Below are 26,562 nucleotides of genomic sequence, written 5' to 3'. Positions count from 1 at the left end.
AACTAAGCCACCCAGGTGCCCCCTTAACATAGTTTTTATATCTTCGAGTGATTTTAGTATGATAGCCTTAGAACACCTTGTTTACTTCATGCAAGTCTCTTTGTGTGTATATATATCTCCATATATAGATATAGATGTATACCTTTTAAGATTTTATTTGACAGAGAGAGAACACAAGCAGGAGGAGCAGGAGAGGAAGAAGCAGGCTCCCCACTGAGAAGGGAGCCCAACATAGGGCTCCATCCCAGGACCCTGGGATTGTGACCTGAGGTGAAGGCAGATGCTTAACGGATTGAGCCACCCAGGTGTCCCTCTTTGTATGTTTTTAAAAGAATAATTACAGTGGGGGTTTATTTAAATACTTAACCCTAGGGAGTCTACAGTCTTTGTCCAGTTTTCATAATTTCTAAAAAGTAGAAAAATACCGTGGTTATCTATATTTTAGAGAGAAGGAAAATGAGATCAAAGTCTGATTTCCTAAGTGGTAGATCAAGGAGTGAAATACACTTTTTAAAAAGATGCTAAGAGAGGGTGGCGGGGTTATGGACATGGGGGAGGGTATGTGCTATGGTGAGTGCTGTGAAGGGTGTAAATCTGACAATTCACAGACCTGACAATTCATTAGTACCCCTGGGGCTAATTATACATTATATGTTTATAAAAAAATTTTTAAATTTAAAAAAAGATGCTAACAGGTATTTTAATCATTGCAGTGCAAGGGATCGTATCTGCAGAAAATGGGTGCTACTCCCACATTCAGACTAAGACAGACCCCATTATGCCTCAGGATCACCTGTTGTATTGCTCGAGTCATCCATTTTTTCCCAAACTCTCATTTCATCCTGTTCTGTTCTCCTTAACTGGACTCTGTCCCCCACCCCACATTCTCATCCTGGCCCTTCTCTCTACAGTTAATAAAGTCCCTCATATCATGTTTCTTCTCTGCATGGTATCTCTACTTCCCAACCTGCAGGGAAACTGGTCCCTAAGATTCTGTGTCCCACATGCTTCTCTGCCTCTCTCAGGTTTCTTACAGAGTTTAGGGCAGAAGCAGTGGGGATGGGTGGGGTGGGAATCCCCTTTCTCCCTGCTTCCCTTTCCTGTCTGCAAACATCCTGTCCTCTCAAGGCTAATTGGCTAAACTGCCCTGCCCTTCCCCCTCAAATTTTTCACCTACCTATCTTCAAGTTTTGTCAGCATTCTCAAGACTTCAGCACCTAAGTAGATAACCTAATGCCCTGGACTATTATGCCTTGACTTTTTTGTTTCCAGTTTATATGTTCTGTATTCCAATATTCATTCCATTGGTCACACTCTAGAAATTTCTTTTTTTTTTTTTTTAAAGATTTTATTTATTTATTTGACAGAGAGAGAGAGAGATCACAAGTAGGCAGAGAGACAGGCAGAGAGAGAGGGGAAGCAGGCTCCCTGCTGAGCAGAGAGCCCGATGCGGGACTCGACCCCAGGACCCTGCGATCATGACCTGAGCCAAAGGCAGAGGCTTAACCCACTGAGCCACCCAGGCGCCCTCTAGAAATTTCTTTTAAAGAAGTTAGACTTTTTCAGGTTCTTAGGTTCTGCGTTATTGGCTCTTTTTCCCCAAGGCCTTCCCTAAGGACTGCACAAAGTAGCAACTGTCCCCTCACTGATATTTGCCCTCTTAGTATCCTTTTTCCCTTTTATAATATTTAAAAGTGTAATTTGTTTGTTTAGTTGTTTTTGTTGGCCTTCTCCACTAGTCTAAGGTAATCCTTTGGGGTATAGGAAGAATTATTTAAAAGTCATTATGTTATTAAAAAGCAGAATATCTTTATTTAAAAACAGTATATAAGAATATTATTTTGGGGGCGCCTGGGTGGCTCAGTGGGTTAAAGCCTCTGCCTTCAGCTCAGGTCATGGTCTCAAGGTCCTGGGATCGAGCCCCACATCGGGCTCTTTGCTCAGCAGGGAGCCTGCTTCCTCCCCTCTCTCTCTCTGCCTGCCTCTCTGCCTTCTTGTGATATCTGTCAAATAAATAAATAAAATCTTTAAAAAAATATATTATTTTTAAGTGTTTATTTTTTTTACCTCATCCTTTTTAACATATCTATTACAATGTGTATACTAGATGGAAAGTATGTATGATAAAGGGGTAGTGAAAAACATTATTGGAAATTTTAATAAGAATTTAAGAAAACAGGGGCACCTGGGTGGCTCAGTGGGTTAAGCCGCTGCCTTCGGCTCAGGTCATGATCTCAGGGTCCTGGGATTGAGTCCCGCATCGGGCTCTCTGCTCAGCAGGGGCCTGCTTCCCTCTCTCTCTCTGCCTGCCTCTCTATCTACTTGTGATCTCTCTCTGTCAAATAAATAAATAAAATCATTTAAAAAAAAAAAGAATTTAAGAAAACTTCAAATAGAAATAGTTTTCATAGAAAACTTCAAATTTTCATTCCATGTTTTCCAGATTTTGAAGGTATGTATGCCTGACTTGGAAAACATTTTTAAAATGCAAGTATCTTCTCAGCAGCTGTCATGCAAGAACCTGGAACCTACTCCTTTGTAAATGATTCCAGATTTCAAATATATCTCTGATAAGAAAATGAAATACTTAGAGAACCACATAAGTTAGAAGCAAAACTTTCATTTTTCAACCAAGTAAAACGGTTTTAAAATAATGTCTGTTTCAGGGTCCATTCCAGATGAAAGACTCTATCGAATGTTTGTCAATAAAAAAGTAACAATGTTGAGACCAAAAGAAGATGAAAACTCTTGGTTTAACTTACTTGTGATTCATCAGAACAGGTGAAAGTATTCGTTTTTTGTTTTTTGTTTTTTTATTTTTGAGTCCAGTGTTGAGATTCCTCAAATCTCTATTTCTAGGCTTTTGTGTTTCTGTAAAATATTCCTTATTCTTTGAAAGTTGTCAGTGCAGGATCACGCAAAACTTCCATGTGCTTTGTGTGACTGCATTTTGCAGTCAAATGCTCTACCACTGAGCTATACCCCCATGTGTGACTGCACTTTGAAATGTTTCCAATACATTCTTATCTGTAAAGATGTTTATGACATATGAATAAGGTGCAGGAATAACTATAAAATTGAATACTTTTAAATTCAGCAGAGAAGTAGAACATTAACAGTGTGTTATCCCGTGTTCTTCCCTAACTCCTTCTCTTTCTGCTTACCCCAGAGGGAAGCACTATTTTTAATTTGTATTAATCAGTCTGTTGCTTTTCTCTATTGTTTAATCACATAATTATCTTTCATGAGTATTTTATTTAGTTTTGGTACAACTGGAACAATTGGAACCCTTCTGTGTATTTTATGTAGCTGGCTTATTATGTTCCACGTTACATTACTAAGATTCATCCGTTTTGATGCTTAAAAGCATAATTAATTTCCACTGATCTGTACAGTTACAATTTTTCTTATATTGGTGAATGTTTTGTATTATTTCCAGAGTCTTGCTTTTTTTAGCCTTTTTGTTATGAATACTCTTACATGCATCTCCTGGTGCATATAGGCAGGTATTTTTCTAGAATACATTAGATAAAGCTAGATCAGTTGTCTTTTGTTAGTATTTTGAAGAAGTTTGATCTGTTGTTAGGGTTCAGGATCGACTGAAAAGAAGGAAGACTTGATGCAAGATTTACCATGATAACTGTAGTTAAAGTGTGAAATGATGGCAGTGAAAGTGATGTGGAAAGGACAGACCTGAGAAGTTACAAGGAAGAATCCAAAGGGATTTGGGCCTGATTATATAATTTATTACTTATTGAACAGACACTTACTGAATGCAGAATACTGGTACTTAAACCCACTAAGCACTCAGTGAAAGGAAGGCCTGACAAGGCAGCCTTCTATTTTATATATGCTCTCAAACAGTGAGTTTCGAAGGAGGAGCAGGCCAGAGTTTTAATAAGTGCAGTCTCCCTGTAACTTTGCAGCACTGGGAGTTTGTTCTTTCTCTTGCTTTGGGCTTCCCAATTCTGCTACCTTTCTACTTTCCCAAAGTAGGGAAAAGTCAGAAGGAAAAAATCATAAGCGGTTCCAGGAACTTCAGTCAGAATGAGAGGTGGAATGGTAGCATCAGGAATGGGAATGGGTGGGATGATGTTGATAATGGCTAGTTGCTGGTGATGTTAACACTCATAATTTGATGAAGGTGGTGTATGCTAAGTTGTACCAGGGTCAAGGTCCCTAGTTAATATTTTGGGAAAAATACTTTATTCCCAAATATTTTGGGAAAAACACTGGCCTAAAAATTTTGCCCTCTAATTTTGTGTGTTTGGTGGGGGATCTCATTTCCAGCAATGAACACTATGGTGTTGCAGTTGTTATTTTTTTATTTCCCCTCATTCTTTCTACATGTAGTAATTGAAATTCTTCTATAAGGAAGATTTGTCCCTTCTCTCTCTCTCATTTATTTATTTATTTATTTATTTATGTTGGTATGGACTTAAGGATATTTATTTTATCCTTTGAGTTATAATCCAAAATTATCAGCATTTTTTTTAATTGTTGTTGCTAAATTGTTCCAGTTTTGACCACTGAGAGTTCTTTTATTTTAGCTTCTTTGTCCTCTTAGCATGCCCTCTTTCATTTTATTTATTTTTGATCATGTCCTTCACTTTCTGGTACCACAAGGTGCACCAGGCTCGTATTGTATTTTTGGCCCTAGTCCTGGAGTCAACCACTTTGCCAAGGATCCCTGTTTGCCTTTATTGGAGAACAGTATTTAGAAACCCAGATACGTCCACCAGGTGTGCTTGTTGCTGCTGGGACTCTCTTAGCCCTCAGTGATCAGAGTGAAGGGAATATGTGTATATATCCTGTATATAACATCTGTAGCTGTTAAAAACACACAGGCAAGCAAAAGTTTGTCTTCTCCCTTTTCTTATTTGGGAGTTCTTTGTCTAACAGTTAGAAACTTGGATCATATTATCTGTAATATATTTACTTAATTTTTTCAGTCTTGGTTGACATATAAGGTAATTTCAAAATTGCTGACCTCTACCCATGAGAAACAACTTTATCAATGAGTGTACAGTGTTTATGTAAGTTAGTTTAGTCTTTAGCCTTATTATATGTAGTCAAAACACCACTTGTGTTTTGACCACAAAAGGCCAGCTCCTTTTCCCCCAGCCCCTTCAACGTGATTATGCAGTTCTCTGTAATACTGTTGGGTCATTTGTCACCCTCTGCATTCTTACGTACTTTTTTATTGCTTCAATGGACTTATAAAAAGCAGGGTTTGTCCTAGTGAGTGGCTTCTCATGAGCCTTTTACATTTTGCTTTATTTCCCATTTCTGTCTCTACATGAGCGGTTTCTTTCTCTGGCTGAAAAAGAAAGTAGACTCCAAAGCAGAAGAGGACTTTGTCATACAAAATACTTCCATCAGAATGTTTTGGTCAGCTTTTTATTTGTTTGTTTTGTTTTGTTTTGGTCAACTTTTAAGTCACAAATCAGTCAGTTCACAAGTATAATGTTCCCTCTTCTGTGAAGGAGTCAGTGTTCTTTGAAAGCACAGTTACATCGTATAGTATTCGAGTTATCTGTTTCTTCAGTAACTGTGATTATGTCATACCCTAGGTAGGGGTTTTTTTTACCTAAAAACATCCTTAGCTACAGGAGCCTGCAGCTTGTGTGATCACTTTCAGCTCTTCCTTGCATTCCTTCTGCTCTGCCATGCTCCTCTCCTTGTGGTCCTTGAACTCGCCGAATACGTTCCCGCTTCACCACCTCTGCTACCCATCTGCTCTAGGACTCGCCCAGGACTTAGCCCTCTTTCTAGAACTTTCTTCCCTTGCATGCTTGATCCCTTGTTGCGGTTCTCTGCTCACGTGTCACGCGACAGAGCAGCCTATCCTAACTACCATAGTAGCTTAGTAGCATTCCCATTCTGCGTCACTTCTTCATCTCTCTGTACAGCACCACCACCACCTGACAGGTTAAGTGTGAGTACACATGCACACACATGTACATATTGTATTATTGCTTGTTCCTCCACTAGCAAGGACTTGGTTCCGTGCTATGTCTTTGGTATCTAGAAGAGGCCTGGGACACCTGGCACAGAGTAGACCCACAGGAAATATTTGTTGAATGAATGAATGTTGATTTGCCTTAAGTGAATGCTAGGTTGAAGTATTTGGACACTTAATAAATTCCCAGTGATAAAGTCAGTATTAGGGAAAACTTCTTGCCTTTCCTCACTTTGGGTTCTCATGTATCCTTTAATAATAACAGCTAATCTAGGTATAAAACCAGAGTTTGCAAATCTTCACATAATATTTTATTTAGTATTGAAAACTCATCTCTCAGGTAAGACTGAAATTCTTACTTCCATTCTTTTCAATAAACATGTTAAAAAATGGCTGGGCATATTTAGAGATTTGTTTTTATTCTACAAAGTTTAGATTTAACTCACTTTCATTTTCTGCCTCTATGAATAATCAAATCAATTTATATGTTTCCACTATTGATTGAGCCCATGCTGCTGCTTTTCTAATTTCACTTCCAGCTCTTCCCTGCATTCGTTCTGCTCAGCCACACTAGATGAAGCTCATGCTTTTCTGACTTGCCCTCTGTAAAGCCTTTTGCAGTTTGCCTCTCAGTGTGGAACTGACCAGTTTCTCTTTTGTGGCTCCTACCTGTCTGTGTCCTGCAAATTTGTAAACCTGTCGAGAGCAGGAACTAGGTATTATCTTCGCACCCCTAATCCCTTGAATAGTTTCTGGCACAAATAAGAGTTGTAATAAGGCTTTAATGGATGGAGAAAGAAAGATCTGTATAGCTTTTCTTAATATGAAGTGTTCCTATAGCTCTGGCTGTTTATATTTATTTTTTAAAATCTTTGTATAGGAGTAAACACGGAAGTACTAACTTCATTCCAGAGCAATTTTTGGATGACTTTATTGATCTTGTTATCTGGGGCCATGAACATGAGTGTAAAATAGCTCCGACCAAAAATGAACAGCAACTCTTTTATGTATCACAACCTGGAAGTTCAGTGGTTACTTCTCTTTCCCCAGGAGAAACTGTAAAGAAGTAAGTAATTTATTATATTTTGCAAATCAATTAGAATAAACAAATCTCTTGCTATAATCATCCTACAGGTTCAAAGTACTGATGGTTTTTTATATGATAGACTTCTTTAGGAAGATTGATTATTTGATGTAGTCTTACTAGTTTCCCGGATCTTAAAGGAGAGTGTCCCAAAAGTGTTAATTATTTTGTTGCTTATTAGGCATATTCAGGGCTAACACTTTTACTAATTAAATTTCAAGTTAGAATGTTGTGGATGGGGCGCCTGGGTGGCTCAGTGGGTTAAGCCACTGCCTTCGGCTCAGGTCATGATCTCAGGGTCCTGGGATCGAGTCCCGCATCGGGCTCTCTGCTCAGCAGCGAGCCTGCTTCCCTCTCTCTCTCTCTCTCTGCCTGCCTCTCTGTCTACTTGTGATCTCTCTCTGTCAAATAAATAAATAAAATCTTTAAAAAAAAAAAAAAAAAAAAAAGAATGTTGTGGATGATGATTACCAATTTCACAGAGTCCATTTATAAACAAATTCACTGTATGCCATTTAATTGAGATTTTTCTGGTTACAAATGCAACATTTATTGCAAATTATTATTTATAAATTAAATAAATATTAAATTATATATTTAATATTAATATAAATTATTAGTTTATATAAATATTAAATAATATTAAATTATTATTTATTTTCATTCTTTAGCGGAATTATATGATAAAGTAGTTAACGGCAAATAAGCCCCATTTTTATAATGGATTTTACCTTTTGAATCCACTCAGATTTTGATTGTTATGATGATAATAACAGGTTTAAAGAATATGGTAGTAGGATGTAAATTTGGCTTTTTTTCTTCAGAGTTCTGCTAATTCATTTTATGTGTGTGTGTATGTATACGCTCACACATAATCCATGTATGTGGCATAGTCTGGCCGTTTGTCACGGTCTGGTAACGTTGTGTCCTACCTACTGTCATCTTCCCTCACTAGAGTTTATATTTGTTCAGGCAGGGAGGTATGAGTGGATTTTATTCTGTGGATGAATGTTAACATTTTTTTTCTGATGATACAGCATTAAGTTGTTAAAAGATTTTTTTAAAATGATGCTTTTATGGAGAAATATTCTGTAGGAATTTAGAGATACAGTAGTTTTGGTGTGTACATTTTCCTGAGAAAATTTACAGTCTGATTACTTTCATTTGCCTCCTCATTTCAGACATGTCGGTTTGCTGCGAATAAAAGGAAGAAAGATGAATATGCAGAAAATTCCTCTTCACACAGTGCGACAGTTTTTCATGGAGGATATTGTTCTGGTTGATCATCCAGACATTTTTAACCCAGATAATCCTAAAGTAACTCAGGCCATACAGAGCTTCTGCTTCGAGAAGGTAATCCTCTAGATAAAGGTCGATGAGATCTGCTTTAGCTGAGAGGTGATTTACATTGAATTAAATACTTCCGTGGAGTAGAAGTCTTTGTACTTGTTCCAGTCTCATGAAGCCCACAAGGAAGCACTGTTGTTCCATAAATGAGTTCAATTGTATCAAAGACCTTTTTTCTAGTCTTGGAGATGGAAGAATGTTAAACATAGAAGAAACTTTAATTAAGCCCCCTCTCAGTTCCAGTCCTCTTCCTCAAAAATCTACACATAATCTTTTCCTTGTTTTTATTCTGGTTTGGTAATTTGTTCATTTTATTTCTGAAAGCAAGCAGTGGCTTTTGTTGGTGAATGGGAAGATACAGTGGAGGATGAGGAAAGCCTTAGCATTTATAATAATCTCATCTCTGTGAAGCATCCATTTCACCCTGACAGCTGCCTCCAATGAGATCTTTAAATGTGCCTGTTATGTGCCTCGTAGCTTTGGCATAGTACCATACCTCACCTTCCATGCAGGTTCCCCCTCCCCAACCTCCGAGAAATTCTAGAGCTGCTGCAGAGGTTGTGTGAATGCACTTAATAGTATGTAAATGGACAGCTTAATACCATTAATTGCTGACAGTCAACTGTAATTCTTAAAATTATCACTGATATTCATCGATTGTATATATATCCTGGGCACTGTTGACAGCATTTTGCATTTAATCCACTCATCAATGCTGTCGGTAGGTAGATCCTGTTGTCTGAATTTTATGGAAAGAAGAACTGAACCTGAGATGAAATCATTCATTCAGTGTTACAGCCTTCCCAGGGCATGTAACTCACATGTAACTCACATAGCTGAGTATGCTGGTTTCAAGAGGATTAGACCCAAAAACTCACATTAAGACTGCAGTTTCTGTGTCTGTTTCTGTGTTTAGCCCCTGTGACACTCTGTAGGTAGCTGCTGAAGCTTCACCCTGAGGAAGGTATGTCCACAGGGTCGCACCCAGACTCACAATGTCCTTAGAGCTGAAAGAGCCTGTTTCCTGAGTGTTTGCAAATCAAATCCTAGGAGTTCTGTTGGACTGAGGTCTTATATGTGTCCTTGGGAGGTGGAAAATGGCTTGGTTGGTCAGGCCTACATCAGGTCTCTTAGCCTTGATATAACTGACCTTTTAGCCCAGGTAATCCCTTGTTGTGGGAGGTTGCATTGTAGGAGTTCAATCCTACAATGACCTCTCTGACCTTTAACCCGCTAGATGCCAGTAGTATCCTTCCCCCAAGTCATGACAATATTTTTATTTTGAGATTAAAGAAATGCTTGAAAACGCTGAGCGAGAACGTCTGGGAAATTCTGGACAGCCAGAGAAGCCCATTATCCGACTGCGAGTAAGTTCTGTGTAGAGAAATTAACTTTATTGATTTTCAGAGGACAGTACTTAAACGGTTTCCATAAATTTTTTTGTTTTATAAGTTAGTAAGGAAAGTATATACAATAATAAGAGCAATCACCTTCTGGCACCAGAAATAATAAAGCTGTCAGGATTTGAGTTAATCGTAGTTTGATTCTGATAAGTTTAATTTTTTTTCTTATTTTTTTCATTTTCTGAATAGTCTCTTGTTCTGTTTAATAAGTTGGCAGGATCTGACTCCATCTTTTACTACCTCTCTCCCCTTACTCCCTGTGGTGTTCTGCAGTTGTCCTCTCACACTCCCTTCATGTCTGCTTGGTGAGGCCCCCCTCAATGAGATGGCACCCGCACATCTTCTCACCAGCACTCCTGATTTCACTTACCCTCCCTTTCTTTGTTCTCCACAACACATCCTCCTAACCTACTATACGCAGTGTATTTTTGTGTGTCCTCAACTACAAAACTGTGAGCTCCATGAGAGCATGGAACTTTGTGAATGTTGTTGACTAATGTACCCAGAGATCTCAGAACAGTTCTGGCATATAGCAAGTACTTGAGAAATACGCTGAAAGAATTAATTATTTGAGAATATTAAAAAATTTAAAGAAATTGAAGCACTTCCTTTGCCTGTAAACCTACTTACTCGTTTCAGTCATCATTTAAAAAAAGTAACAGACCTCTTTCTCTTTTTTTTTTTTGGTCCCTGTGCCTTTCCCTTCAAATAGTTCTGCCCTTGTTTTTATTTTCTTCCAAACTCCTCAAAATACGTAGTCCTTAATTGCTCATTTAACATTCTGTTCCTCAGTCCACTATAACCAAGGCTCTGATGCCATCATCTCAGGTGGAAAAGATAGCGTTCAGTTGTCAAAGGTAGTAGCTTATTTTCATCTGGCTGAATCAGTCTTTGGCATTCTTTTCTTCGAGTTACATTTGACCAGACCTCTCTCTTAGCCTTCTTTTCAGCCTAGGCGTATGGCTTTAAGGACCACCTATAGAGTGATGATGCCCACATCTTTACCTCCAGCTTAGACATCCTTGTTGAGGTCCAAAAACCCCCTCCCCCACCCTTACCCCCCACCACCAAGCCTGATACTTAAGAAGTAGTCAAAGCAGCAGCACTGACATCACCTGAGAAACTCTTCTTTCTCTCTTTCTTTCTTTCTAACAATTACTGCTTTATGTATTTATTTACTTACTTATAGAGAGGCAAGGGAGAGAAAGAAGCAGAGGGCAAGGGGCAAGGGAGAATCCCAGGCAGACTACATGTCTAGCAGGCAGCCAGATGTGGGGTTTGATCTCAGAACCCTGAGATCATGACCCGAGCCAAAATCACAAGTCAGAAGCCCAAACGACTGAGCCACCCAGGTGCCCCTCCCGTGGGAAATTTTTTAAAATGGAGAATTTCAGGCGCTACATCAGACCCGCTGAACTGCGTTTTAATGAGATCCCTAAGAGATTTGTATGCATGTTAAAATTTGAGATACTTTGGGATATATAGTGTGAAGATAAAGAGTACAGTCTAGAGCCAGAATGCCAGGGTTGCTTTATGACCTCAGGCAGTTGGATCTTTTGTCCCTTGGTTTCTACCTCATATAGTTATAGGATCAAAGTGAATTAAATAATCACCTGTTGCACAGTAAGTAATCTGGTCCTTTCTGTACCCATCGTCATTGCTGAAGTTGAGCCCTGACTTTCTCTTTTCTGGCTTATAAATGTAGCTTCTTTCCTGACTCTGCCTTCAGTTTCTCCCTTCCCCCACCCCAGCCTATTCACACTAATGCCAAAGTAACCTTGGTAAAACATAATCTTACAAGTCTTTCCTGCTAAAAATTACTTAATGATCTCCTCTTACTAATAGGAACAAGTCTTGCATGGCATTCAAGGGTTTCATGATCTGGTCAAAACTGACCTCCTTTTTCTGCCAGAGCCTTCTAAGTTCCAGCTACATTAGGCTAAAAGTTACTGCTCCCTGGGTCCAGTGGAGTTTATTCTACTCTTCCGTACCTTCACTCATGTTGATCCTGCTGTGCAATGTGCTTCTCTCCTTCCGTAGTATTTCCTTCAGCATCCACTTAAAGCTTTCCCCTTTTCCAAGAGCCTGTCTGGACCTCCCTTCAGGATCAGCGCTTCTACCTTTGTGCCCTTGGTCTGCTTTGTATGTACTTGTTAAGCACCAACCCCATTCTGCTTGTACTTAGTTATTTACATGTTTATCCTCTCAGTCAGCCTGTGAATTTCTTGACAAACAAGATTAAACTTCTTTATGGCTATATCTCTGGGCCTTAGTGGAGTGCCCAGTACATTGTGGACTCCTCAGTAAAGTTTGCTTAGTGAATGAGTTTTTGGACTCTTAGGAGCAGAAAATTATAAACCAACCTAAGCTGGAGTATCACTGATAAAATGTATGAAGAGTTTTGGGGAGACCCAATAGCCTGAGCATTTAGCATTTTCTTTTTTATTATCATGGTTGCTGTAGAGGTGTAATGCGTAGTTGCTCAGAGAGAACCACATAGTTCTCTTTATCGAGGCAGAAGATGCCATGTTTCCCATCTGTGTCCACCTTATACCATTAGAAGCCAGCACAGTTAAATAGAGAATTGGCATTCCTTTTCCTCTGAATTATTAAATCACTCATGAAATGAAAGGACAGATATTTTCATTAGTAATAGTCTAAGAGTACATTGTATCAACTAAGGGACCCTCATTAATTTTATGATTCAGTAAACAAATACTTTCTGAGTACATTTTGTTCTGCATGCTGGGGGACACAGTGACAACAAAACAGGGGGTTTTGAATATATCTGTCTTACGGAAGGTGGAGGGGTGAGGAGAGATATAAAAAATAAATAGCAAATAAATGAACAAAATGCCAACTAGTGCTAAGTGTGATGAACGGTGTAAACTGGTTGGAGGGTAGGGAGGTTTCAATAGGCTAGTGATGTGGTACGATGCCTGTTCCCAGAGCCTGTTTTTAGAACAGCTAGTTTGGGGAAATGATTATATCTCTTGGGGGAGGGAAATGTGGTATGCATTTCTCTTTGGAAAGGTCTCTGTATGGCTGTAAACTTCTTAACTTAGAAAGAGCCTGCCTGACTGTGACTTCTAGATAGATACCATGCTTTGAAGGTAATCGTTTCTCAAAGCTAACAGGTTGGACTTTTTTCCTGCGTGGATTTTCCCAGCATTTCTTTCTGACCCCTAAGTTAGTGAAAGTATACCCCTAAGATGATAAACCAATTAATTAATGCATGTAGGGCTGGCATTTTACTTAAGTGGAGAATTTTCCCTCTGTTTTGAAAGTTTAAACATTTATGTTTAGAAATTTCACCTCCTTTCTAGGTGGTACTCCCAGTGCCTAGGCTCTTAGTGTTATCATAGGGAAATGTTATCATTCATACCTTGTGGAATACTTCCTGTACTTCAGGTCTGTCAAGCAAAATGTCTTGTGTAAATTCATAAACCTTCGAAGCTTTATTTTCTCAGTAGAATAAAATGTATTAACACCATCATGATCTTTAGAATGAATTATAGAACGTCTATTAACTTTAAAGTATTGAGCATAAATGTAAATAATGAAATTGGTAAACTGTTGTATCTGGCCTTCATAGCTTGTTTTATATTTCCAGGTGGACTATAGTGGAGGTTTTGAGCCTTTCAGTGTTCTTCGTTTTAGCCAGAAATTTGTGGATCGGGTAGCTAATCCAAAAGATGTTATCCATTTTTTTAGGCGTAGAGAGCAAAAGGAAAACACAGGTAAGCTAGTTATTTTCACAAATTAAAAAACGCTTTTTGCAGGGTTTACAAAATTCAGTCTTTAGTAAAAGAAGTAGAAAATAATGAAAATATTTTTATATGATTATTTCTAATATCTTAAACTCTCAGTTGGAATAATTAAATATTTTGTCTTCTAAAAATTCGATAGCAATTGTTTCAAACCTGAAGATAACAGTGAAGAAAGGGAAGACTTTCTCTATAGATACAGTTTTTAGAAACAGTTCTGCCTGCTGAGTAACAGTGCATACAGACTTTAAAATTATTGCTCGGGGTGCCTGGGTGGCTCAGTGGGTTAAAGCCTCTGCCTTCAGCTCAGGTCATGATCTCAGGGTCCTGGGATCAAGCCCCACATCGGGCTCTCTGCTCAGTGGGGAGCCTGCTTCCCCCTCTCACTGCCTGCCTCTCTGCCTACTTGTGATCTCTCTGTTAATAAATAAATAAATATCTTTAAAGATTTATTGCTCAATATATATATTATTGTCAGTACGTTATTAGCGTTCAGAGAATATACTCAAATTTTGCATCAAGTATTTCAGCTTTTGAGTATACAAAATTTAGGAAGACTCCAGTCTTTTGGAATAAGAAGTATCTTATAGTTTAGTGTTTCTCATGATCAGATAATTAATTTCTAATTAAATTTCATAAAAACGAATTGCACTTATTTTAAATGCATTTATAAAAATAGGCCGTCCAGCTGAAATAGTGCTTTTTTTGTAAGAAATATGATCTTAAAGCTATCGAGTCAGAGAATTTTTTTTTTTTTTAATATTTTTTTATTTATTTGACAGAGAGAGATCACAAGTAGATAGCGAGGCAGGCAGAGAGAGAGAGAGAGGGAGAGGGGAGCAGGCTCCCTGCTGAGCAGAGAGCCTGATGTGGGACTCCATCCCAGGACCCTGAGATCATGACCTGAGCCGAAGGCAGCGGCTTAACCCACTGAGCCACCCAGGCGCCCCGAGTCAGAGAATTTTTATAGAAAAATATGGCCCTTGTTTTTTAGGTAAAGCTATTTAGGTTTTTTTTATTAATAAGCTTCAATTTTCAAGTGTCAAGTTGTGACCAAATTCTTTGTGTATTAAACAACCTGAAACATTCATTCAGATATTTAAATGGAACTCATAAAATACTGTTTTAGGAAAAAATCCTTATCAGATAATTATTTTCTTATGCTGTGAGTTTCATCTAGTTACTTGTTGATAGTGGTTTACTTTAATTGTCCATCCTTATCAATACCTTGAGATTTTATGGGTATAGCATTCATCATAATACAGATTATAGAACTAGTACATTGTTACCTGAATTTCATACATAGTTTTATTCTAATTGTTCCTTTTTGGTTTAAACATAAATTGCTAAACAGAAACAACAACGCTTTCACATGTCTCATTGAAAGCATTTTTTGTTACTTTGGCCAGCTTCACTTCTCAAGTACCTGTGTGACATTGTACAAATTACATAAGCTCTCTGATGTTTGATCTTGTCTGTGAAATCAGGATAATGACTGAGCCTGCCGCATAGAGTCATGGTGAGGATTAGATGATACGATATGTGTAAATAGTCTAAACATAGTGTCAGCATCATAAAATGTAGTGATCATACTTAGGAAGCTGTGTTAATTCTGCTGTCTTTGAGGTTGTTTTTTTTGTTTGTTTTTTAACCCCCTTGAGATTTGAAAAAGATTTCTGCTCACAGCCTTCAGGCACTTTGCAAGAAGCACACTGAACGTCATGCCTCTTTACCCTCCAGGCCACATATTTTTCCCTCTGCCTCAAGTACTTTTTTCTTTTCCCTGTGTTGCTTAGTGAATCTTACTTATTCTGCAGTCTTGATTCAAATGATAGCTGCATCTGATACGTGCACATTATTTTCAGTCTTCTCTGAGAAGAACCAGAGTATTTCTTCTGTGTGTGTCGTACTCTCTGTTTTTATCTCTCATAGCATTTCCTGCCTTTATTTTCATAACGTGCCCTTACCAGCAGGGATCCTGTCATTTTTCACCATTTGTGTTTTCATGACCAACATCCGCTAGACGGTTAATATTTGTTTTCCTGACAAAGGTTATCAGCAGAGTAAGTCCTGGACCCTCTGCTTCTTGGCTTCCTACCAGTACTCTTTGGAGTTTTTGTTTTTGTTTTTTGTTTTTTTTTTTAAGGCAGCTCTCCCAGTTAGGAATGCAGCAGAAGTGCTGTAAGCAGACATTCCATTTGTCTCACGGAATATTAAAAAGGAACATATTTAAGGGCTGAGATTTAACTAAATGAATAATTTCTGCAGTTTCATTAAGGACATTCTTAAGTGAAACTGGCTTTCTTTGTTTTGCTTGGAGCTGTGTGGATGTGGCGGTCAGTGTTGTACAGTTCCAAGGCACTCCCTTGACTTGCAATAAGGAACCCACAATTGCTTTTTTTTATCATCGGGGCAAATGGCAACATAGCGGAACAGGCAAATAGCATCTTGGTGTCGTTACAAAAGGAGCGTTGTCCCTGGACATCTCCTGAAATGGTCTCAGATATCAAGTCTGAAGATCACCCTTTGAGAATAGCTATAGGAGACATAAGACTTGGAGATAGGTAAAGAAATACACATTTTGAGGAAGACTGCAGCTGTTAGCAGTAATGCCATGTTTTGCCTCAAAACTTACCCATGTTGAGAAAGCTGATCCTTAACCAAGTCTGGCCTTATCTCCTGTACTGAGCCAAACTTGCCATGAATTTGGGCACTTTCAAACTGTCCCAGAAGCTACTGTTTTTCCACGAACTTCTTTTTTCTAGGAGAAGAGATCAACTTTCGGAAGCTCATTACAAAACCTTCAGAAGGAACAACCCTAAGAGTGGAAGACCTTGTCAAACAGTATTTTCAGACTGCAGAGAAGGTACTTTCTTAATTACAGCCTACATGTTGAAGAATGGCTCTCTGAGGATAACCGACTTTAATTCGGGATATGTATAATGGATACTTGCAGCAAAAGGGATCTTCACAATGTGTCCATGAACTAAGTGGGAAAATGAATTACATTCACTTCTGGTTACTCTTCATCAAGGAAAATCAGTGCTTAATTATGGTATTATTTTGGCTATTATTGTTGTTGTTGTTTTGCTCTTCCTTTTTATCTCTGCTGCATGTTTCTGAATCCAGGATTTATTTCTCTTGTATCTAGATGTAATTTCAGAACTAAAGACAGCACAGGATGGTGAAGCTACTTTCATTGTCATGAGTTTGTGTGCCTTTAAGATCTGGTTCTATTAATTGCCTGTTGCTGCTGAAACAAATTTCCACAAACATAATTATTGAAAATAAAACACATTTGTTGGGGCGCCTGGGTGGCTCAGTGGGTTAAAGCCTCTGCCTTCGGCTCAGGTCATGATCCCAGGGTCCTGGGATCGAGCCCCACGTCGGGCTCTCTGCTGGGCAGGGAGCTTGCTTCCCTTCCTCTCTCTCTGCCTGCCTCTCTGCCTACTTGTGATCTCTGTCTGTCAGGTAAATAAGTAAAAATCTTGCAAAACAAAAAAACACATCTGTTATCTTATAGTTCTGTAGGTCGGAAATCTGACCCAGTCTCACTGGCCTAAAATCCAGGTGTCAGCAGGGTTGTGTTCTTTCTGGAGACTCGAGGGGGCAAATCCACTTTCTGTCTTTTCTAGTTTCTAGAGGTGTTCACATTTCTGGGCCAACAGCCTCCTCCTTCCACCTACAAAGCGAGCAGTGTTACATTTCTCTGGCCATTTTCCTCTAGTCAGATCTCCCTCTAACTTCCTCCTCCAGCCTCCCTCTTACACTTTTAAGGATGCTCATGATTATGCTGGGTCCACCTGCCTAGTCCCTGGTAATCTGCTGATTGCACAGCCAGCTGATTAGCAACCTTAATTCCATCTGTAACCAACCATAGTTTTCCTTTGCCGTATGACATATTCACAGCCCAGAGATAAGGATGTGGGCGTCTTTAAGGGGCCGTTACTCTGCCCACTACACTGGTTAAGCTAATAATCTCTTAAACATCAGTTACGTTTCAGGACTCTACAGCTCAACCACTCAGGCCTCTGCTTTCCCACCTGTCTTAAACACTACTCTCACTTCTTACTTGTACTTGGCTTTTTCTGGCCTGTAAAATTTATTAGTAGACTTACTTATTGTCCATTGTTTTGTTTTGTGTTTTTATTTGTTTTCCCTTCAGCAGCTAGATAACTTTTTTGTCTTTTCCCCTGTAACATTATACTCTAATTTTCCTAGCTTGTATAGAATTATTTGTTAAGGAATAGATACTGATTTCTGCATCCATTGATTTGTACCTCTTTTACAGAATGTGCAGCTCTCACTTCTAACAGAAAGGGGAATGGGTGAAGCAGTACAAGAATTTGTGGACAAGGAAGAAAAAGATGCCATAGAGGAATTAGTGAAATACCAGTTGGAAAAAACACAACGATTTCTTAAAGAGCGTCATATTGATGCCCTAGAAGATAAAATCGATGAAGAGGTAACCATTTTGGGGTGGAAAAATCTAATTAGACGCTCTCTCCTTAAGAGTAGCCCTGACTTTTCTTTCTATTAAACCACCCTTTAGCCTCTTTGATTTGTTTCGTTTCCTCATCTATAAAATTGAGCTTGTGAAATGAGGATTAAAGTAGAAAAGGTCTAGAACAGAATCATGGTTGAAACCCATTAAATGTTAGCTTTGTTCTCCACAGATAGTATCTTCTCCTGGAAATCATGAAAATGCTATACTTTTTTTTTTTTTTTTAAGATTTTATTTATTTATTTGACAGAGATCACAAGTAGGCAGAGAGGCAGGCAGAGAGAGAGAGAGGAGGAAGCAGGCTCCCTGCCAAGCAGAGAGCCCAATGCGAGACTCGATCCCAGGACCCTGAGATCATGACCTGAGCCAAAGGCAGAGGCTTAACCCACTGAGCCACTCAGGCGCCCGAAAATGCTTTAAAATGAACTTTACAGGTTCAGGATGAAAACTTCTGTTCTTTTCAATTTTTTAGTGAGTTTTGTTTGAGATTTGGTATTTTATCTAGAAATTCAAATTCATCTCTGAGCATAAAAGCAGTGGAAAGATCAGAGGAGAAGCTCTTTAAGTTTGCACAGAAATTGCAAATGATTGTGTGTCAGATTATCAAAAAACAAAATGTATTATGGGGAAAATACTTGTATATGGGCAAAAGAAAGGTTGACAGCCACAATATTGAAGTACCTTAGTAAATGTTAAGAAAAGTAGTAAACATTTCAGTAGAAACAATGAAAAAAGACTTGAATAAGTGGTTCACAAAAGAAATTAAAGTGGTAATAAGCGTGTGAAAATGATGTTCAAAGGAACTGAGATGTTGTTTTTTATTTGTCAGAGTGACAGCAGTTTGAGAAAAAGTATTTAGTATGCTGCTGGTGGGAGTATCAAGTTTGAGCTGCTGCATTGAAAGGCAGTTTGTCAGGGTATATCAAGAGGCTTAAGATTCATTTAACTCAGCCCTTTCCCAAGACAACAGTGAGGTAGAAATTTGTGTATGCAGTAATTTATCTAAGTATGGCCTGTGGTGGGAAAATTTGGAAAATTTTTTATGAAGTAAATGTGGGTACATAAACACTGGATACTGTGCAGCCATTAAAAATTGCACTTTTGAAGAACATGGAGAAATATTTCCAATGTTATGCAGGGAAAGAATGCTATAGATTTAAAACTATATATAATGTGATTCCAGTAATTTTTATTTTATATGCAAGTGTGTGTGTATGTGTGAAGAATAAAAGAAAATATTCCAGACGTTATCATTGGTTATATTCAGGTAATGAGATTATAGAGTATCATTTTCTGTATCCTCTGGATTCCCTCTAAGCAGAACGAAACATTTTTAAGACTCATTCCCTTTGACTTTGATTTTAGTGCTTTTAATTAGTCAACATGGTTCTCTTAAAGCCTTGAGATGTTGGTATGCAACTAATAATATTCCATGCCAAATACGCTGGGTATATGGGGTTCTTAAATTTTTAGCAGGGATGCATTTCTCCACTAAATACAGATATAAAATATGACATCCCACTCAAATGTAAATAAAAAACGATGGAACTCCTAGGGGATAACAAAGGAGAAAATCTAGATGACCTTATGTGGCAGTAACTTTTTAGATGCGACAACAAATGTATGACCTGTGAAAGAAGGAATTGATAAGCTGGAATTTATCAAAATGAGGAACTGCTCAGTGAAAGACAATGTCAAAAGAATGAGAAGACGAGTAACAGACTTGGAGGAAAAATATTTGTAAAAGACACATCTGGTAAAGGTCTGTTATCCAAAAAATACAAAAGACTCTTAAAACTCAGCAGTAAGAGGCATTTGGGTGGCTCAGTTGGTTTGTGTCCAACGCTTGTTTTCACTTGAACCCTGTGTTGGGCTCCACGCTCAGTGCACAGTCAGCTTGTCCCTCTCCCTCTGCTCCTCCTTCCTCTATCTCTCTCAAATAAATAAAATCTTTTAAAACAAAACAAAACAAAATTCAGAAATAAGAAAACAGGCAACCTGATGTAAAAACATTCTAAACACCTCAACAGGCATCTCACCAAAGATGTACAAATGGCAAGTAAGCATATGAAAACGTGCTCTATATCATATCTCATCAGCAGATTAACAATGAAATATACCACTATGAACCTATTAGAATGGCCAAAATCTGGAACACCGACAACACCAAATGCTGGTGAGGATGTGGGCAGCAGGAACACTCATGCATTGCTAGTGGAAATGCAGAAATGGTACGGTCTCTTAGGAAGACAGTTTGGCAGCTTCCTAAACAACTTAATATACTCTTACCATATGATCCAGCAGTCGTGCTCCTTGGTATCTACCCAAAGATGTTGAAAGCTTATGTTCACATAAAACCTGCACACAAGTGTATATAGCAGCTTTATTCATAATTGCTAAAACTTGAAAGCAACCAAGATGTCCTTCAGTAGATGATTGGGTAGGTAAATTGTGAAACCCTCAGACAAGGGAATATTATTTAGGCCGAGAAGAAAGGAACTGCCAATCCGTGGAATCATGAAGGAAACTTAAATGCATTTTATTAAGTGGAAAAAGCCAGTCTGCAGAGGATTGTATGATTTCAACCATACAACGTCATCAAGTATACAGTCATACAAACTAGGATTTCAGCTATACAACGTTCTGAAAAAACAAGCCAAACTATAGAGACAAGAAGAAGATCAGAGGTTGCAGGGGTTGAGCGAGGAGCAAGGGAAGGGATGAGTAGGTGCGCAGAGGAGTTTCAGGGCAGTGACACTGCCCTGTAGATACTCTAATTTAGGTGGATACATGTCATTCTTCTAGACTCATAGCACACCAAGAGTGAACCAGAATATAAACTAGATTTTGGGGGAGCTTGGCTGGCCCCCTAGGTGGAGCATGCAACTCTTGATCTCGGGGTTGTAAGTTTGAACCCCATGCTGGGTGTAGAGATTACTTAAAATCTTAAAGCACCAACAACAAACGTTGGACTTTGGATGGTTATGATGTGGCAGTGTAGGTTCATCAGTTATAACAAATATGCCAATTCTGGTGGAGGGAGGTTGATAATAGGGGAATCTATGTATGTGTGGTGCTGGGGGGCTGTATGGGAAATCTCAGTACCTCCTCAGTTTTTTTGTGAACCTAAAATTCTTTTTTTTTTTTTTTTAAGATTTTTTTTTATTTTTTATTTATTTGACAGAGAGAGAGATCACAAGTAGGCAGAGAGGCAGGCAGAGAGAGAGGAGGAAGCAGGCTCCCCGCGGAGCAGAGAGCCCGATGCGGGGCTCGATCCCAGGACCCTGAGATCATGACCTGAGCCGAAGGCAGCAGCTTAATCCACTGAGCCACCCAGGCGCCCCGTGAACCTAAAATTCTTAAAAAACAAAACCAAACAAAAAAACCACAGACAAACACAAAAGCAAGTAACTTGAGCATGCCCACCTGGAGAGCTCTCACGACCCTGAAGGGTCCGTGAGGGATGGGGGGATGTAACTAAGAGCATGGACTCTGGACCAGTTTCCTATGTCCAAAATCAAAACTCTTACTACCCGTGTAATTACCAGTGAGCATTTTAGCCTCTCTACCTCTCTTTCCTCATCTATAAAATGGGGATAATAATAAAAACTCCTTCAAGATTGTTGTGAGGATCCAAAGAACACATGTAAAGTCCCAGGACACTGCCAGCACACGGTACCTACTTGGTGTTTTCATTCTGACTCCTTTCTGTGAGTGTCTTAGCACTTTTGGTATGATATTTACTGCCTAGAGCACAATTAACATACTATGCCACTTCTAAAAATAATTTTTATCTCCTCTACCAAATCATAACAAACATACTGTCATTTCTTTCTCCTTAGACAACAAAAAAAGCCCTCTTTACTCCCATTTCCCTTTAGCTACTATTCATTTTCTTTGTGTTTTACAGCAGAATTGCTTCAGAGTTCTGTGTATTTGCTGCCCTGATTTTTCTCTCTCCTTTTTCCCTTACACCCATCATCCGGGGTTTTGACCCATCATTCCAGTGAAGTGCTCACATCGAAGTCACCAGTGACCTCCATTGCTAAGTCCACTGTTAGTTCATCTTAAATCTCCCTTGAACTCTTCTTGAAATGTTTTTTTTTTTTGAAATGTTTTTTTTAAGATTTTTTAGATTTTTAAAGATTTTTTAAAAGATTTTAAAGATTTATTTATTTGACAGAGGTCACAAGTAGGCAGAGAGGCAGGCAGAGAGAGAGAAGGAAGCAGGGTCCCTGCTGAGCCGAGAGCCCGATGTGGGGCTCGATCCCAGGACCCTGAGATCACGACCTGAGCTGAAGGCAGAGGCTTTAACCCACTGAGCCACCCAGGCGCCCCGAAATGTTTTTTTTCTTTGGCTTTAGAACCACACGCTCTTCTGCTTTTCTTTCTCTACACGGTCCATGTTCTCAGTTTCTCTTGGTTTCTCACATCTCTCCTGCTTCTGAAATTGGGAGTCCCCAGATTCAGTCCTTGGAGCCCTTCTTCAGCTCCATATTTATTCCCTTTGTAATCTCATCCAGCTGCCTGGACTTAAATTCTGTCTGTCTGGTGGTGGTTTTCAAAAGTCTAGCCCAGATGTCTTCTCAGCTCAAGATTTCTGCAGTTAGCGGCCTGCTAGATGTTTCTACTTGGATGTTTAATAGATCGTTCAACCAGTATTATTCCCAGTCTGAATTGCTGATTTTCAGCCTTTGCTCTCTGTGTAGATACTCTCTATGCCACCTGTATCCTGACTAGAAGTCCTTTTGGCATTACTCAGAATACATAGAGAATCTGACTACTCACGTCTTCATCACTACCAGTGGTCCATCACGTTGCCATTTGTCACTTAGATTATTCTTAAGATTTTTTTTTTTTATTTATTTGACAGAGAAAGAGATCATAAGTAGGCAGAGAGGCAGGCAGAGAGAGGGGGGAAGCCGGCTCCCTGCTGAGCAGAGAGCCCAATGTGGGGCTCCATCCAAAGACCCTGGGATCATGACCTGAGCTGAAGGCGGAGGCTTTAACCCACTGAACCACCCAGGCGCCCCTCACTTAGATTATTCTGATAGCTTCCAAACTCCTCTCCCTTTTTCTAACTGTGCTCCTCTTCCACCCCCAATTCTGTCCTCAATTCAGCTGTCAGTGATACATATTCCAGATCAACTCCTGCCTTTAAAAAAAAAAAGTCCTTATAGGTTTTTTACAAGACCCTATTCAGTCTGGCTTTCTGTTACTTTCTTAACCTTATCTGCTTGAGCCACAGCAACCTCCTTGCTATTTCTTAAACGTACTATGCATTCTGCCCCAGTGCCTTTTTAAAAAAAGATTTTGTTTATTTAGGGCAGCATGAGAGGCAGAAGGAGAAGGAAAGAATCTCAAGCAGGCTCCGAGCTGAGCACAGAGCCCAATGTGGGGCTCGATCTCACCACCCTGAGATCATGACCTGAGCCGAAACCAAGAGTCGGACACTTAATTGGCTGAGCCACACAGGCACCCATCCCTTAGTGCCCTTATGCGCAATTTTTCCTTTGATTAGAATATTCTTTCCTAGTTATGCAAGATTGATTCCCTTTGCTGATAAATTACCTTCTTAGTGAGACCTTGGATGATCATTCTATTCAGATGTGACTTCTCGTCAGTATTCCTTACCCTCTTCCTACTTTATTTCTCTCTGCATACTTACTGTCTTTTTTAAAAATTGTACCTTTTTAAAAAAAAGTTTTATTTATTTGACAGAGATAGTGAGAGAGAGAGCAGGAACGGGGAGGAGAGGGAGAAGCAGGCTGCCCACTGAGTAGGGATCCCCACATGGAGCTTGATCCCAGGACCCTGAGATCATGACCTGAGCTGTAGGTAGACGCTTAACCAACTGAGCCACCCAGGCGCCCTGCATAGTTACTGTCTTTTGCAAAGTTTTCACAGGTTCAAATATTTGAAGAACTCAAGACTCCACTGAGCATACTCATTGAGATGTTCATTTAAAGGCAAAAGATATGACGCTTCAATAAAAAAAGTATGGGCAGGCATTAGAGACCTGTGAGAAGTCAGGCATAAGCTCTCATGTCCTCATTTGCACACAAGGGTCTCTGGATTGAACACAACAAGATTTGTGCAGAAATTCCCAGGGGATCTTCTATGCCCTTCTAGTCTCATAATCAAGCCACGCTTCTAATTGGTTATGCAGGTTGTAAACCATCAGAAATATACATCAGTAAATAAAGGGCTCCCAGAGAGGACAGTGCTTTCTTAGTCTAGCTGTAAATTAACTCAGTCTGACCTGCCATCTAAAACACAATATAACTTCTTATTTTGTTTTTTTGTTTATTGGCTGCATATGCAGACACACAATCCTAAACTCTGTGGGGGCAGAATTTCAAACTATTTTGTTCATTGTTGGATTCTCAGTTCCTACGGTAGTGTTTGGCACAATAATGGGTGCTCAGTAAAGAGGTGCTATGTATATTATTAAACAAATAGAACTTTTCCCTAATTACATTACTGTAAGAGCCTGTAGGACAGGAATTTAAAAAAAAAAAAAGGATCTCTCTAGTTTCCCTTTTGGCTCCAGGACCATTATCAGCAAACAGTAAACAAGTTGACTTGATAAAATGTTTTTCAGAGGCCCACCCACTTCAGATATTAATTTTTTAAAGGTTTATTTATTTATTTTAGTGCACACAGCATCAGAGCCTCTATGTGGGTTCTATCTCATGACCCTGAGAATGAAATCTTACCACTTGCAACATCTAACTTATTACTAAGTGAAATAAGTTAGAGAAAGACAAATACTGTTGATTTCACTCATGTAATTAAACAAAACAGATGAACATATGGGAAGAAAAAAAAAAGAGGGAAGCAAGCCATAAGAGACTCTGAACTATAGAGAACAAACTGAAGCATGGTGGGGAGGTGGTTGGGGATTGGGCTAGATGTTGATGGGAATTAAGGAGGACGCTTGTTATGAGAACTCAGTATTATATGTATGTGATGAATCACTAAATTTTACTGAGACCAAGTTTACACCATATGTTAACTAGCTAGAATTTAAATGAAACTTTGAAACAAAAAATTCCCATTTTAGGTTTGATGGAAGCATTTCTTAATCAGTCTTAGCCCATTGTTTTATATTTCCATGATAGGACTAAGCAACATTTTTGATTTACTGTTTTAACACAGGTACGCCGTTTCAGACAAATCAGACAAGAAGACACTAATGAAGAGGATGATGAAGTTCGAGAGGTAATTTCTTCTGTGTTGGTTTGTTAAGCTAGAGTGACTAGTAGATTTATTTAGAATAGTCCATGGGACCTTGCTTTGATGGATAGGCCTGAGCAGGGATTGGCTGAGGATAGCTGCCTGTGATGTATACCAGTGTAGCCTACCAGTATTCAGCTTCCCAATATTCCCGTTTTATCCTTTTGCTCTTGTCTAAAACTTACTTACTTCTGTGTTTTGGGGGTCAGGGAGGATGAGCATAAATGACAAGAGTCCTTAGTAATCAAAATCATACATAATTGCCGTCAGAGCATCTCACTAGCATAAGAGGAAACTTGCCCTACTGAGCTGATACTATTTTGGGCAAAAAGGAAGAAATGTGTTTTGCTAGCAATATTACTATAGCATCAGTATCAAAATGCACTCTTTAGCTCAGTATCTCCCAGTCATATTTGGAGATAAGGCAGGTTGTCCTCAGTTACTTTAAGACATTAGGCAAATTAGTAAAAGAACTGTCAGAATAGAAGCAATTTAAAAATATTCAGGTCGGGGCGCCTGGGTGGCTCGGTGGGTTAAAGCCTCTGCCTTCGGCTCAGGTCATGATCCCAGGGTTCTGGGATCGAGCCCCGTGTCAGGCTCTCTGCTCAGCGGGGAGCCTGCTTCCTCCTCTCTCTCTCTGCCTGCCTCTCTGCCTATTTGTGATCTGTCTGTCAAATAAATGAACAAAATCTTTAAAAAAAAAAAAAGAAAGAAAGAAAAGAAAAAAGGAAGGGTCAGAGGGAGAAGCAGACTCTGTCCAGCAGGGAGCCGGATTTGAGACTCGATCCTGGGACTCCAGGATCATGACACGAGCCCAGTTTAGAACTTCTGGCTAGCCACCATTTGCTGAACCTTCAGGCGTCTGTCTGGCGCTGGTGAATTCATGGTTGAAATACATTTTTCTATTTTCTGATTATACCATCCTTTAAATATTTTGTACCTTATTTTAAACATACTTTTTAGGTAAAAGTCAATACCTGAGACACTAAAACAGAAAAGAACCCTGCCTAAGGAGAATGGGACTCTCAATTTACTCCTTTTTCCTCTGAACTCTCTTCCAAAGGAATCTGTTCAGTGGTTTATCTACTGATGACCACCAGGTAATACCACGGCCTTTAATGTGAGGCAGTTTTAGATCCTGACAGAGGAAAAATCACTTACCAAATAATTCTTCAGTACCATCTCTAAAGGCCATGAGACAGACTTTTTTTCTTTCTTTTTAAAGTAAAATTTCCAAATCTGTGATTTACTTCATC

At 39.1% G+C, this 26,562-nt stretch overlaps 1 protein-coding gene across 6 annotated transcripts in view; it reads left to right on the top strand.

Annotated features, from left to right (window-relative positions):
* MRE11 (MRE11 homolog, double strand break repair nuclease) overlaps nt 1-26,562 on the top strand; it is a 76,845-nt gene that overhangs the window by 18,909 nt on the left and 31,374 nt on the right. For 5 of the 6 annotated variants that reach the window (XM_046015426.1, XM_046015425.1, XM_046015427.1 and 2 more), the window contains 8 exons: nt 2,667-2,781; nt 6,843-7,028; nt 8,228-8,399; nt 9,680-9,760; nt 13,410-13,536; nt 16,329-16,429; nt 17,855-18,028; nt 25,229-25,291. In XM_046015426.1, the coding sequence (XP_045871382.1) occupies nt 2,667-2,781; nt 6,843-7,028; nt 8,228-8,399; nt 9,680-9,760; nt 13,410-13,536; nt 16,329-16,429; nt 17,855-18,028; nt 25,229-25,291 (1,019 nt within the window). The remainder of the gene's footprint in view (nt 1-2,666; nt 2,782-6,842; nt 7,029-8,227; nt 8,400-9,679; nt 9,761-13,409; nt 13,537-16,328; nt 16,430-17,854; nt 18,029-25,228; nt 25,292-26,562) is intronic. The other variant, XM_046015428.1, reaches the window with a different exon arrangement.

This window comes from Meles meles, chromosome 8, assembly GCF_922984935.1.
Source record: "Meles meles chromosome 8, mMelMel3.1 paternal haplotype, whole genome shotgun sequence".
NCBI classification, from domain to species: domain Eukaryota; kingdom Metazoa; phylum Chordata; class Mammalia; order Carnivora; family Mustelidae; genus Meles; species Meles meles.
Note: the sequence above shows the minus strand (reverse complement) of the source record. Positions and strands in the feature narration are given on the sequence as shown.